Source organism: Argiope bruennichi, chromosome 6, assembly GCF_947563725.1.
Source record: "Argiope bruennichi chromosome 6, qqArgBrue1.1, whole genome shotgun sequence".
Taxonomy (NCBI): domain Eukaryota; kingdom Metazoa; phylum Arthropoda; class Arachnida; order Araneae; family Araneidae; genus Argiope; species Argiope bruennichi.
Window position 1 is genome coordinate 91,079,330 of NC_079156.1, and position 16,738 is coordinate 91,096,067.

The 16,738-nt window shown below is 27.5% G+C and overlaps 1 protein-coding gene across 1 annotated transcript in view; it reads left to right on the top strand.

Moving 5' to 3' along the window:
* The first annotated feature begins 10,507 nt into the window (after positions 1–10,507).
* The window catches only part of LOC129972307 (G protein-coupled receptor kinase 1-like), a 182,988-nt gene continuing 176,757 nt past the window's right edge, over positions 10,508–16,738 (top strand). The window contains exon 1 of the mRNA XM_056086396.1: positions 10,508–10,912. Coding sequence (XP_055942371.1) covers positions 10,800–10,912 — 113 coding nt within the window. The 5' untranslated portion in view covers positions 10,508–10,799. The remainder of the gene's footprint in view (positions 10,913–16,738) is intronic.

Here is a 16,738-nt window from a genome sequence, read left to right on the forward strand (position 1 = left end):
CTATGAATTTCTCTTTGATGTATGCTTTTATATGTTATTTTATTCTTTTTAAATCAAAAAGAATATAAAATCCGTACTATTTGATGTTATCTAATTTGTTTAGTCTGATTACAATGAATTTGCATAAATTTTTGCATCAATGATTTTTTTTTCATTTAGTTATGAATAAGTTTTTATTTTTGATTAGATAAATAATTTTTGTGCTTAAAAAGTGAAAATGTAAATATCATTAACACAGAATAATTTTTTTGAATCTCCTTTTTTAAACTTTATTTGGGAACTTTAGTTTTAGTTATGGAATTGAAATTTATTCAAAGAAATCTCTATCCTTAATTGAATATCTCAAAACAGCAACGAATTTTAGGAACATCTGAGTACTAGGTAAAAATTTGATTAATATATCTCATAAAAGGCATTTTTAATAATCTTTTTGAAAGCATAAAGAGTCTTTTAGGATACTTTACATAATAATTTATTTTTTAAGTATAAACAATTAAATATTTTTGCATATTATATTTATAATTCAAAACTGTATTGCTTATTAATTTGCATAGTATTTAATGGAGAAAATTTCTAACTGGAATGTTTCAAATTGTCTTAAAATACTTCGTAGAATTTCAAGAATTTCTTTCTTCGGATCTTTGTCCATGAAAATGCCCCAGTTCTTTCAAGGAAGCATATTAAAACTGCTTCAATGCAAATAAAAGTTGAAAGACTCGAGATTTTGACTGTTTCTGTATCCTTCATGTTCCTTTCTGGAAGGAAATTATTTTTTAGCTGATGAATTCATGCTATCATTCAAGTAAATATTTTTCATAAAATCTTGAATAAAACTGTTAGAAACTATTTTTTTCATAGCCACACAACTAATCTGAAAATCAAAATTAGTTCTCCTTCCCCAAGTTCACTAAAATACAATTACCATATTTTGTTATAGCATCAAATCTTACTTCAACTTTTTTTTTTTTGTAAATAATTGGTCTTTTCTTATATATTTTCAACTATGTTTATTAATTTAAGACTATGTTGTTATTAAGTTATCATGCTTCCTTAAATGAACTTCACTATCATTTCGATCATCAGATAGAACTTTCTGGAGAATCGAACGCTTTTCACCATGTCTATTTCATGTCTTTGCAATTTGTTGAATTATCTCCAGCTTCTGCTCATTATCTGGTTTTTAGGTGCCATTATTTTAAAGATATTTTAGACAATAGCAGATGTTGGCAATATGACTGAACTATTTTCAGCCCCTCCTCCTTCCTTAGCTCCTAATGACAAAAAAGTAACATAAACTTAACTTGTTTGCGCTTTTAACTTCACTTTTAAACTTAATGTCTTCACCTTTATGCTTATGCCTTTCTAATACACATTTTAATTTAACTTTAATTTAAAGGAAATTCCTATATTTTTATTTAACGCATCTTTTATTTCCTCTCATTTGTATAGAGAATATGCATTATCCAAATTTATATATCTTACTATTTCTTTTAACTGGTTCTACATTGAATCTTGTAGAAGAGTTCTTTAACGATTTTTATTCCTCATGATTGTAAGGAAATAATCTTATTTTTATATGTTTTCAAGATAATTTTTTGAATGTCATGGTGAGCGGATCACAGAAAACCCAATAGGAAGCCAGAAAGCAGGAAAAAGAATGCACGGGAAATTATTTTGAATTTATATAGTTTTAGAAAGGATTTTTCCAGGCACAGTATATTGGTTCTGAGGGAAAGTAGAAGCTCGAGAAATGCAGAAGTTAAAGCCACTGTGAAGCCGGAGTTTAAGTGATTAGGAAATTATTTTTAGCATGTAGATTTATTAGAAATTATTGTATATATATAGAGAGAGTGAGTGATTGAGTGGGTTTCCTCATCTTTGTTACGTGTTGTATATACATGCACGTAAGAACATGCAATAAATAAAAAAAGAAGAATACTTTTGTTGTCCTTTATATTTTCTCTATGAACAATTTTACTAACATAAAAGAATAAGGAATCGGTCTTTGCATGTATCTTAATCGGATGGATATGACTAAAAAGAAATATTCTGAATTAATATATCATTTTCGTTTTGCTTTGTTTAAGTTTGGAAAAATGGGAACTTACTTAACTAAACTAGCAAGAGTGATCTTAACAAAACTTTCATACATATTCTCTAATACAATTTTTATCCTCCACACACAAAATTGTGGATCTTAGACAATGCTGTTAACGCTACGAGTGCTCAGATTTTATTTTCAGATACTTGCGCATGAGAGCTTCATGTTGGGCAATATAGTTTTTTAAAAAAATAAAATATGTAATTTGACTGTCTTTTTTTTCAACATATTGAAACCACGATTTGACATAGAACTACAATTTTAGTATCAAGTTCACATACTAAATTTCATTTATTTAAGTTCATGTTTTTTGATATGTTTACATGCATACGAAAGTACAAACCAACAGACTGTCAACCCCTTGATGGAATTCAAAATTTGATACTTTGAACTACTCTACACTTCAGATGCACCAAATTTTATTTATATAGCTATTAATTTTCTTATTTATAGTGCTCAGTTGCATTCGGCCAGACAAACTTCAAATAAACATGTCCACTGATTTAGAAAAAATATTGTAATATTATTTTCACTTCTAATAATTATTGAAAATGGAAGCATCCCGATTTCAGCGACGATATATATCTTTGTATGCGAAGTAGGAAGCAAGTATTGCAATCATCAAAAATTAGAGTTCGAAATTTTGACGAATTTGCACGTTTTAGATTTCCGCAAATTCGAAATACACATTTTTTTGGCATTATGTCCGTTCGTCTGTCTGTCTGGGACAAAGATAATTCAAAAATGCTTTAAATTAAACTCATGAAATATGGTATACGATTTTTATGCCAAAATTATTCTGTCACATTTTGAACACAATTCAGTCGGAAGAAGTTTAACTGTCCAACTATAAGTTAACGCAATAACTACAAAACGAAGAAAGCTAGAAGTATAAAATCTTGAACACAGATTTAACATCTAAAGTGTAGGTATCTCTTCAATTTGGAACTAAATTCATCGCCACGTTGATTGTCTGCCAGTCTGTACTTTCACAACTATACAAGCGTGATAACTCAACGCAATAATTTAAATATATGAAATTTGATTTTGTGACGACAATTATGATTCTCAGTCAAACTACGCTTTCAATCGATTGGACTAAACGCGTCTAAAAGACAAATTCGATTTACCTATTGTTAAATGCAAGGGATTAATTGTCAAAAAAAATCGCAAGGGATCATACGACATATTCAGTAAAAACGCTAAATTCACGAAAAACTTCTATAATTCGTAACAATTGTTTTCCAGTGCCATATAGGACAATCACAACATTACACTAGATCCACAATTTTATGCAGAGGAAGAAAGGTAGTATCTTTATAAGATGATATGAGAAAAACGTTTGGGGCGACAACTTCCTCTGGTTATATCTTAGAAATTTTCTAAATACCATGGTTTTTGGAATTATATATTGATCTGCTTTCTTTTTCCGACCTCATTTTTCTTGACGTTTCATTTGGCTCTTTTCATTCGTTAATTTTCTTTCATTTTTTATAGAAAAAGTAAGATTAGAAAATTTTGAGAACAAATCTGCAATATAGAAAAATTTGCCATTGGCTTAACACAACAATGTATGTTGAATGCGTGATTTTGAGGTCTACTGATCTGAGAATGTCTATGATAACAAAATAGAGTGTTCTTTCAGTATTCTATAAGTCTCATATATTGCCGGCCTCCGTGTGGAGGAAATGATTTTTAATATCCTTCGTAATAAGAGAAGTTGATTTAACCTTTATATCTGAAGGAAAAAGAGGAGATAGTCTATGAAAAAAGCAATTTCTTAATGGAGTAAATTACCTAATCGAATAATCATTTATCAGTTCATGGTTGAAGTAGTTGCTTTTAAATTATTTGGTCCCATTGCAATAATTGCTACCTCGAGTTTGAGAAATCTGCCTTAAGATTCTCTACAAACACAAAATGCTCCACAATATTGTTGAGGTATTTTCACAATATTGTACAGTATCCGGAAGATTGAACAACGTCATGATAATATCGTATAATATCTTGTGCTACCCCAGTTGTATCACAAAATAATACAATATTTTGGGGAATTTGAAAAGTATGGTGAATACCATTTCAAAAATATAATACAATACTCCAGCAGCACAGAAATATTTTATAATACATAACAGAATAATATTACGAATGCCAAAGAAGGCAGAATATTATTCGAAAACATTGAATAATATGTAACATTATTTCCGCAATTCTAAATTTTCAAATATATTACAAAAGCAAAGTATGACACAAAATATCAATTTTCTTTCCAGGATATTACTTAACTTGGATTACTATTAAAAAAAACTTTGGCACAATCATTCACCTAGATGCTGAAAACTTAATTTTTTAAAACTAATTATTAAAAACTGTATTTGATTTTCAACACTGCAAAGTGTTTAAAATGTTAAAAGGCTCATAAGAACGAAGGCGATTTATAAGATTGAAAATTAACTCATGCTCGAAACATTCTGCTTATTTTGTTATATAGAATCGAAATTATTAAACCCTTTCAAAAAATTTGTTTACTAAGAGATATGATGAATAAAACACACTGTAAGGGAATTATTTTGTCTTTTACTTAATATTGATTTTTTTTTGTTCGTAAATTAAATGAAATTCAAAAGCAGTACATAATTTTATTTTTTTAAAAAAAATCTGTTCCTTTTAAGAGAAATTACTTTTGAGCTAGCTTAATTTATTCAGATAGCTCTCCCACTGAGGGGTATTGCAGAAATGAGGACGAGAAGCTTCTGGTATGTCAATCTTGTAGCGTTTTTTGGCGATTAATCCCTAGCAAGCTGTTACTAGTACCCGAAAATCAAATTTGTTTTTAAGATGGGTTTTTCACAGTCGATTAAAACAAAAATTTGACACAAAACTACACTTGTAGTCACAAAATCTGATATATTTAAATTATTGCGTGTTGTGAGTTATCGTGTTGATCTGATATCGCGTTTCTGAAAGTATGCACCGACAAACGGTTAATACCTTGCTGGATTTTGCTTGGAAATTGACTTGTTAAATTTGTGTACCGAATCTTATCTATCTAGCTCTCTTCGTTTTGTAGTTGTCGTGTTAACATACATTCGAATAGCCGGATATACGGACTTCCTTTAAGCAGATTTTAGACAAAATTTGATAAAACTCTTCAAATTTGGTGTAAACACCGTATACGAAATTTCAGCTGTTGAGCTCAAAACGTTTATGAGTTATCTTTATCACAGATAGACAGATGGACATTTTCCAAAAATGCTTTTTTTTCCCCGAACTCGGAAAGGTCTAAAACGCAGAGATTCGTCAAAATCTCGTTCAAAATTTTTGACAATTACTGTATTTTTTCTATACTACGCATACAAGAAGGTAAAAATGATTCCAAAATTAACAGAAAGAGGGCACTCAATGTTCAACTGAGACATTTTATGCAAATGAAACTAACCATAAAACTTTTAACTGGAAATAGACCCTTCTTTCGATCCCGGTAGTATGCTATCGTTAACAGATCGAACGTTCTTGGCTAAATTTTTCAACAAGTATTGTGGTGATTTTTTTTAACTTTAGTTAATTAATACCCAACTATAAAAATATATCTAAACACAGTGAATAGTTATTCAATGAATATTTCTTAAAATCCTACCCTCAGGTAAGCAATGCATCACAATAGATGATGCATTGTTTACCTGAATACCTTGTTTACCTTGTGATACATTGTTTACACAAATGCGTTGTTCTAAAAATGAATTTAATTAGGCATATATTAAATAACCCGGTTTGCAATCATATGAGATATAGTATGAAATATGCCAGTGAGACTCTATAGTGAAGGGAAATGAATGATAAAACAATTGATAAGAAGGCTAACGTTTATTTACAGTTATAACGATTGAATATTAATACAAGAAGCATATTAGCAAATGTGATTAAGAAAATAATCTCCTAGTGGAATAATACTTTACGAAATTAATTGAATATCACAAATCAAAATCTTAAACAAGTAATAAAATAAACTGCAGATCAATCCTTTTTTTTTTAGTTCATTAAAGATTTAAAAAAAGATACAATTTATGCAGATATATTCTCTTTTCTTGTTTTAAATATAAATATTTATTTAATTATTATTTTTTTTTACTTTTTCGTATACGTAGTATGGAGAAAATATATGAATCGTCAAAAAATTCGACCTCAAGATTTTGATGAATCTCCGCGTTTCAGACGTCCAGGAATTTGGAAAACACATTTTTGGAAAATGTCCATCCGTCTGCCTATCAGTCTGTCTGAGACAAAGATAACTCAAAAACGCTTTCAGATAGAAGGTTGAAATTTGTTATGCAATCTTTACACAAAATTTACAGATCTCTATGAAATGTTGGGTAAAATCCGTTCAGAGGAATTCTTTAGAGAATACTTCCGCTGGTTCACAACTCTTTCTAAGCTTTAATTGTATAAATAAGATTTTATTTCATTAGATAAATTTCTCAGATTTTATTGAACTATTATATATTTTATAGCAGCTTCTTTCTTCTAGTCTTAACAAATTACAGATAAATTTGCTTCTTTTTAACTTTATAATGTTTGCTAGTCATGGATTTTCTCCTATTAATCATTACTATCATAACATCAGATATCTCAAAATTCAAGTAATAGATTGCGAATACTTAAGTAAATATCATGAAAAATTTCAACATCACAGCTCATGAAGCAATATGGATCTGAATGTAGTTTACAAAATCTGGATGAAACTAAAAATACGGTTTGATAATACAAGTTTCGCACTTCAGAAGGCTCTAGAATGCTCTCTGTTGGTCCAAATGAGATAAAATTTGAATTATAGATAAATCAAGTGATGCATTTGACACTAATCAAATAAAAAATGGTACCAAAATTTATCAATAAATGGCGATATGGTATTTATTTGCCAATGCCGAACTGTAAAACATCATTTGCAATACAGGGTATGCCCATTAGCATTATTCTTTTGATTTAAAAAAAAAAAGGCCGATTATGTACAAGCATTACTAACTTCTCTCCACATCATGCCTAAGTTACAAAAAATACAAGAAAAAGTCCTATTGATAAAATTACTCCACCAGAACCAGCAGAACTTCTTTGCAGCTGTAAAAGAATTTCATCGTATGAAACGAAATCGAAAAGGCCCAGTGTGTCCATCATATCAATATCAATGTCTTATTACTTATTTCCTCATATTGATCTACTTGCGCAGCTAGAATAGAATGCCAGAATAGCATTTCACAGATGCACTGTGATCAGCCATCATTTTCAAACCGCATGGCCTTCTTATTTATCGAATATTAATCGCTGCGACTTTTGTTTATGATGTTTCCTGAAGAATAACAGTGGTTCTTAAAATAGGGGTTGCTAGATGGCAACAGGGGGGGGGCAACTAATGAATTCCAATGGGTAATGACGGACTTCCTTTATACGAAAATACATATAAATTTAAAATTTATAAAGCATATTTTAAGTTATACGCATGAAAATATTATTAGCATAATCTAGTATTAAGGAATATAAAATATAGATTCAAATTAATATTGAATTTTAAGTTAGTTTTTGATAGGTGTATAGCGCACTAATATATCAGAACTATATAATTATTCTGAATTTCTTTTATTCAAGAGTAGAATAAAGTGCAAATTATTTACCAATTTCAGTATTTTTAAATACTACTTCTTACTGTCTAACAGCTCAAATACACAGAAAGTATTTTACTTCTCTAGATGATTATGTAAGTATATTAATAATTATTTCTTCATTCAAGTTATCTAATAATTCCCTTCCAATTGAAAGCAATATATAGGATTCCAAGTTCTCCTAAGGCAGTTAATTTCTTAATTTATTCTTGCTGATCTTCAGCTTTGCAAATGTCCTTTAATTGTGCCATTGAGAAACTGATCGGATGCAAATGGCTTTGTAAAGTAAATAAAAATTGTCGTATATTTTATCATGAAACCCGTTTGATGCTAAAATCATTAATATGCACGCTGCACAAGAGCTGTGACTTTTGAAGTTATTTCCGCTAGAATCCATTAAATTCTCATCAATATTTCCAATGGTACCCGTTTAGTTGTCATGCTGTTTTATTCTTGATATCGGCATTTTTTTTTTAAATATTTAATGCCTAATTTTTAACGATGCTTTGAAAGTCGTGAAGAAAATGGAACCAATTTCATTATTCCATCAAATTGGTAAATCTAAAGTTACTTTTCTGTTAAAATTATGAGGGTAAAATATTTTTTTAACTCTTGCGATATAAATCTTCTTTGTGTTTGTAACAAAATACAATCTATTTTCATTTTTTCGCTGTTTTGTTAGTCCAATTTTTTTATTTCTTTGTTTTTTTAAAAAATAAATTTACTTTTTAATTTGCGTTTTTCCTTTTATCAAGATAATCTCTGATGATCTATGCATCCTTTGACGATCGTTTCGTGGCCGAGATCGGCGTTTGCTAAAATTTATAATTATATACTTTATGTTGCTTTCTTTTAATGATTTCCTCATCAAATTATTTTTAAACTCCAAATTTGATTGACATGTAGCATGAACTTTTTCAGAAGCTTTAAATCATTCTCTGTATTGTGCTAAGAAACTCCCTAATTTTTTATAATCTTAACTAAAATTTTAACAAAGACACTGGGCAGTGTTTAATACAACAAAATTTTGTTTATTTAGTTTCTAAAGGCAAAGAGAATCTGTCAGATCATGTTATTTCCTTTCTAGCGTGTTTTCACTTTCATTCGCTAGGGGTTCGTATTGTCTTATGTGTAAGCCCCCCCCCCCCTTTCCACCGGGCAAGCTGGCAAAGTGGTCAATCGCCCACTACGTATAGATATAAAATATTTTATTTTCTAAAATTTATTAATCTAGTTCTTATTATAAACAGAACTACTTAAATTATTATGCTTAGGTAAATTATCAAGAATTTTGATTAACAGACCTTCTTTCATATTGTTTTACCTTTTTCTTAATACTGAAATTTCTGTTTTCATTAACTAAATTAAAGCCGCAAAATGGTAAAAAATTTCGGAAAAGATAATAGTTTTTTTTAACTGTCTCATTTATGTGGATGGTTTTACTTTTGAACCTAACTTCCATAACTTATTCAAATAGTAAATCTTAATTACGAATGAAATTGCTTCCTCTTTGATTTCAAATCAAATTTTTAAATTGAAATAATAAAAAAGTTATTAATTAAAAGGACAATTCAGATTTACTAGAAGAAATGTATGAGGTTCCTTCCAAATATGCAGTTTCCATAGTGGATTTCGAGGTATCGCTGACCCAGTGGATTAGACGTCGTTTACAAACCGATAGGGCCTGGGTTCGAATTTCAAAGTATTTTAAAAAGAGAAAAGTAGAAAATTCAGGATAAAAATAATCCAATGATGCGATAAAAACATTAATACTTTTTTATATATTATAATACGGATTTAGAATTAATTTTAAGAATATTAATAGTATTGAGAACTAAATTATTAAATATCATGATACCTGTAGTGTGCAATATCCCAGCTCAATACTGATAAATATGGCAAAAGTCTTACATTTTGCATTGTTTCAACGTTATAATTGTACAAAATTATTTTCCCAAATTTTACACTATTTTACAATAAAGTGTTACCTGGGAGAGGGGAAAAGCAGAATATGAATAAACTTACCCAAGCTATCTGATCACTTTAGATAAAATACGTAAACATGAATAATAAACTCCTTATTATCTCATTATAAACATATTATCAAACACAAAATTCAATCAAAATTATTAAAAAAATACGAAATGAAAAGATTTCCTTCATAAACAAAAAAATATCTTCTTTCCAATTATTATCTACCAAAATATCTTCTTTCAAACTATTGAAGTTATTAAGGAAAAATATAAATGTTTGGATAATATAAATGCGATGTATGTAATTAAATTGTTTGTTACTTTGTTTGTTTATTTCTTCACAACCATCTCTTGTTCATCTATTATCTGAAGCGTGTTGTTTGATTGCGTCATTAGGATTAATCCATCGCTCATTGGTCAATCAGGCCAATCAGGCAATTATATTGATATTAGTGTAAATATCTTTTGATTTTTTTATTGCAGATCAGTGATTACACAAATTATATCTAGCAATACTTTATTTTCATCGTTAATGTTTGTGTTTAAAAGGAAGAACCCTTGGATATTCTAACAAAACGATAATGTTAGTTATTGGTCTTATTTGAAAATTAGCATTTTTATTCTAATCGAAAAATTACAAAGATTAATTAATAATAAATATCATTATACAATGTACTTAAATCAAAAATATTAATACACAGTTTTAATTGAAAACCGAAACTAACAAAAGATTTCTGCTAGAATTCTAACCGATCCAGAAGGGGGCAGTTCAGGAATATAAACAAGCTGTTAACTCTTCTATACGCACTCCCTGTTTTGTGCTCAGAATAATATTCCGGCAGAGTAATGCGGGATCAAAGAATTCAGATGTGAAAAACTCCAGTAATATTAATGGAGTTAAAAAACAGTAAATGCTCTCATGTTACTTGGATTCCCCGTATTTATAGTTGGACTGGTGCAGTGCTCTCTAACAAAACGTGATGCACTTAATTATAACGTTGTAGCCAAACGGATAGGCTTTTAAATTCAACATTTGCAATTGTGTTTATAGAACTAAGCCTATCCACACTCAAAATGGCGGACTTAGAGGCAGTTCTAGCAGATGTGAGCTATCTTATGGCTATGGAAAAAAGTAAATCTACACCAGCTGCCAGAGCCAGTAAGAAAATAGTATTACCAGATCCGAGGTATGTGTTAAATGATAGTCATCCATCCGGGCCATGTTTCGTCCTGTAGTAACATATAGTACACAACTCTAGTATACATAGCGACATAAATGCTTGAAAATATGATACAATAATCGTAAAGATGTTTTAATATTGACAATAAACTCAATTTTAATTGTTGAAAAAACCTGGCCAAATATGGTCTGACCTAGCCGCATGACCTAATGCTAGCAGTCCTTATGACTAACAGAAGTATGGAGCACATAAAACCACCTTTATGGTTTTGTTTTGGTCTACCAGAAGTTATATATTATCCTAGAATCGTCGGTTTATCATTAAAAGTTACAAAAATAAGTATTTTAGTTCATTCACTACATTAATAGAATTGAATATATTAATCAGCAGTTTAATATTTTCATCTTTTCCAAAAAATAAATTTAACACAAATTTCTTGGTGTCTAATTTTTTGTATGGATATTATATAAATATGTTTCTGTCGGTATTTCCCCCCTTCCCTTGGTTGTTTATTTTTTATAGAGTGCATTTTGTAAAAATTAAAAGACCAGTCATTTTTACACTGCCTGGTCTACATGGTTAACTTTTTGAAAACTCTATTTAAAATGCCATTTCTCTTCATATTTTATTGAATTAATGAATGAAAGTTAAAAAATATGTATCTTGAAGTATTTTTAAAGTAGTTTAATTAGTATTTCAAAGTTTTTTTTTTTGCTTGTTGTCTGGAATGAAAGTAAAAACATCATTAAAAAAAAATTTAGTATGTAATTTCAAAGTTTTGTCAAATATTAATAACTTGCAACTATTTAAAATTGCTTATTAAAATTTGATAAAAAAAATCTGTAATTGATATTGTTTATCCAAATACTTAATTTTTATTACTACTTGCTCTATGGATATGTTTTAAAATAATGTATAATATTTCTTATATATTTGATAGACTTAGTACTTCTTTAACAGAAGTTATTATTTTCAAAGTTGGTCTTAGCGAAGTTAATATTTGATTTGCTCCATTTGTTTTGTGATTTTCTTTGAATTTAGTATTTTTTTTGTTTACTTTTGGATACTTAGTTTTATGTTTCTGTTGATATTCTCTCCATTAATGAATGTTAAAAGTAATTGTATTTTAGTATTCTTTACTAAAAATCTACATTTATATCATTAATATGATTGTAACGCCTAATAATCAAGTTATTATTCAGGATTTATTCTTTCATTTAGTTTTCATTTAAAAAAAAAATTCATTTATAAATTACCCTCCAGCATTAAAATGTTTATACACCACTTAACAACAAAATGATTTCTTGCTGATCGCAAATTTATGAAAATACTTCAAAAGAATTGACAGTTTTAAAATCTTGAAATGAATTTGTGAAACTTTTTATTTAATGCCTTTAGAAAAATCTTGAATATTATTAGAAGTAAACATTGTGTTTACTCAGATTTAATATATTATATTTATTGATCATTTAACATTTTCAGTCATCCCTTCCCCTTCTTATGTGGCTACATATTGTTTGAATTCAGCTTTTGTGTGTTTTGAGAAAATCTAATGATATTTAAATCTATGAAATTCAGTGCAATTTATTAAGGATAATTGTGTCTAGGAAAACTAGGATTTGTTCTGTAAAACTTGAGAAATGATGAGTTATAATTTTTTTTTTTATGTAACAAAGTATAACTTTGCATGATAGTAAAATAATGGAATGCTTACATTTATTCATTTTAAATGAAGGATACCTACCTGCATTCATTTACAAGCCTTTTCTTATCAATTTTCCCTTAATAAAAATTTTAATTAGAAGTTCTGTTGAAGTTGAAGAGTGTTTTTAACTGGCTTATACTACAAGACATTGAAATTTTACATGTAAATAAATATGTCAGCTGAAATTTCTACATTTGATTTTGTGTATTTTCACTCGAGTTTCTTTTGTTAAGGAAGAACATCTAGGAATTTCTTTAAAGTTGGAAATTCATTGAAACTAGTTTCAAAATTCATAAAATTAATTTTTGTTTTATTATAGATAGTTTTATTATGAAGAATTATTATTTAGAATATGTACTTAGTGTAAGAATTTGTAATTTTGAAAAGTTTATCGATAATAAAGTATTTAAAGAATAATTTTTGTAACATTATCTTTAATTGAGAAAAAGAGATTACCCTTTTTTAAAATTTCAATGCTTTATGCTTCTATAAAAATAATGCTACTTAATTTAGATTTGTAGTTTTCATGATCCACTATATGTTGATCATATGTAGTTGATCCATCTATAATTTAATTGCTTCAAAATAATGCAATGATTACTCTTGGAATTTTTACTAAATGTTAGGCCTGTAAGCATAGGATTATCTTTTCTGCCATGCAATATTTTGTTATTTACAGTTTGAAACATTACATTTTTCTTTTCATTTAAATTTTCTCTTCTCGTACTTTTATGCTTGTTTGTATGCAATCAAATTATTTTTATTTATATTTTTCTCTGTTTATTTTATCTCAGTGTATCAAACTGTTATGATAATAATTTCTAAGAAACTTATTCATTTTGCAGATGATACAACATACATATAGACTGTAACTTTATATTTTTGTTGGCATATTTAATTATATATACAAAGCTTGTAGAGAAATTTTGTAATGGGATTCTGAAGTTTGATAAGACTTATATTTTTAAAAAATAAATTGTTATTATTCAAGTTGTTAATCTGGTTGTATTAATGGAGACAAGAATCAAGAATTTTTGACCAAAATGAAAATAAAACTAAGCAAAGCTTATTTTATGAGAAATAAACAATTATATTTCTGAATACTGCTTTGTAAATTAATAATTAAGACTGTAAATTATCTTTGTTTCAAACACTGTTTTCTTCCCCGGTTTTTTAAAGTAATAAAAACTGTATCTTAAAGTAATCTGATTGTTCAATTATTTTTATTGCAATGAATATAAAACTGATCATGAATGCTTCTTTTTTGCAATACACTTACAATTGTAATATGTTACACTTGTTGTAATATGTTCACTTTGTTGCAATATACTTACATTCACTCCCTGGTATCTTATTTAATTTCATAATGATATAGCAATTTAAATGTTTCTGGCCTTTTTGTAAAATTTAATAAAATTTTTCAGCGGTCACTTTAAATATCTTGGCCTATCTAAACAGCATGTCAATTTAAAGTCTTCAGAATCTTGATTTTAGCAAATAAAAAATAAGTTTCTGCTAGTAATGAAAAAAAATAAAAATAATCTAGTAGAAATTTAAAAACAATTTTGGATTTTATTTCATTGCTTACAACATAAGGAATCTAGTTTCCTGAAGACTTCTCTAGCTTTTATGTCAATTTGAAAATTAATTAATTTAGGTAATTAATCATAGATATTTACAAATAGAACATACTTTGGTTCGTCTCATCTTTAAGTTAAACATAAAAATTTTCTCTGATGTGACTATTACAAGCCAGGCAATTTAGAATAGAAAATTTAAATTGCATCAGTAATTAATAAGTATTTATATTATGAATTAAATGCGGTCAAGCCAAATGGCAAAACAAGGTTATTTTTTTTTTCTAAGGGTGATTATGTAGAATAAAATGACTTAACTATTAAAATAATACTAATGATTTACTGGATGCTAATTTGTTCTGAATGTTTTTAGTTAATGGTGCTTATATCAATTGTGGATTTGACATCACTTTTAATTTATAGTCGTTAGTCATTTGAAACATTAAAATATACATGGATACTTAACAATGCAATATAGGCACATTTCTTAATCTAAAAACTTATATGCAAAGTTTTTTGAAAAAATATAATATAATTGTAAAAACTATAGGAATGTCTTGAAACAATAAAACAAGTTTTTAAAATGGAATTTTAATTGTTGGGAATTTCCAAATCCTTAGGAGATCTTTAATTTTCATCCAACAAGTTGCTATCTCTAAACTTTTACTATTTATTTTGTTCTTGATTTTATTTATATTGATGTATACAAGATTTTTCTTCAATATAAATTTTGTAAGTCTATTTAATTTTATAAAAAATTTTTCTAGCAAAAGGTTTTCTGTTGTAGAAAAGTTCTATGTCTCAGATCAATAATTATGAAATGTATGGAAATATACAAGTAACAAAAAAGCAAAATATTAGTGACGAGATATTTAATTCTCTATATATATCTCTGATTCACTTTTAAATACATATCTGTGTCTAATATATTGTCTGTGTCTGTATTTTAAATACATATCTATACACTAGCAATCTTAAGTATTCAAACTTAGTGATTAACTTATTATGCATATTAAAAAATGAAATGTATATATATATATATATATTATTATCAAAATTTTTCTAAATTTGAAGTGTTTTGTAAATTTTCAAATATCCTGAGTACATTAACCTAAAGTTTAAATAAAATTGGTTGAAAAATGTTTAATTTATAGAAAGGAGAATGATTACAAACTTATATCCATTATTTCTATGTTTCAAATGATTTCATTTTTACTTTAAAGCTGTAGTAAATAAAATCTTTTTGAAAATATTAAAAGTTAATTTGTATATTCTCTAAATAATTTGACACATAATGTCCAACAGGATATAAAATATTTAATTTTGATTATTTGAAGTTCATAATTTTTTAAATTCCATTACTATCTTAAATTATTGATCTATCAGGATTCAGAATTTTTAGAATCATCTCCTAAGATCTATTATGATTCTGAAGCTGAAACTGAAAGTATAATCAAAGCAAGATTTTGTTTCTTTGAAAGCAACTAAACGATTGCATAAATGATGTAGAAATGCTTTCTTCAATTTTATGATTGTAGGCATTCTCTCAATGCAAGATCTTTTGTAATTTGTGAAAATATTGCTTTCATAAAAAGCATCATTCTCTGTTAAGAGTGGGAAAAAAACTCTTGTCTTTTATAAAAATTATAATTAACAAATGGCAATTATTGAAAAAACATATAACTTTGAAGTATAATTCAGTTAAGTATTTTTATTTGCAAAACATTATTTTTGTTTGAATTTGTTTCTTACCATAATTGTTGATATATTTAAAGAGTATATAAGATTGATACCATTTGCTTTTTCAAAATTGAAAACCAATTCTTGTTTGTTTTCAATTACTTTTTTTAGTTGTATTTCATGAGTACATTGATTTTCCTTGTTCGATCTTATTTTCATAAATAAAATGAACTTCAGTAGTAGCTCAATTGGATTTAATTCACAGGCTGGAAAATGTCAGTTTTGGAATTGTTTATAAATCAGTTCATGACGTCACCAGTTTTCGTTTCAACATTGCGATGATTTGTTAAATCATTGTGACGCCATATTTTATAGCTTTTACTTAATATGTTTTCATTAAAACACATCTCGGACAAAATCGTTTGGCAAAAATAAATTGGTAAATGTAAGCAAGAAGAAAATGATTCTACCAAATTAATAAGCGATGATTCGTTTCTTTCGATGATTCCTGAAGTGATGGTTCTTTTCCTTTATATTTTAACTTGCTTTTGAATTCCATATTTTAACCCGTTGACGAAAATTGGTATGATCATTTAAATTTTTTTTTCTTTATATTTGAAAAAAAAAAAGGTATTAGAAATTTTAAAAGAGGAGAATCCTAGAATAAATAGGGAAAATAACCTTTTAAAGATAAAATAATATAATGAGTTTGATGAAATGCAAAAGAGTACAGATCGATGATCAAAAGTATTTTAAAATTGATTCTTCGTTGAATGTAAAATTTTAATTCTCTTGTTTCATTTAATGGTTTATTTCGATGTTGGATTTTCATATTCATTCCCTCTCTATATTTTTAAAAGTAACTTTCTT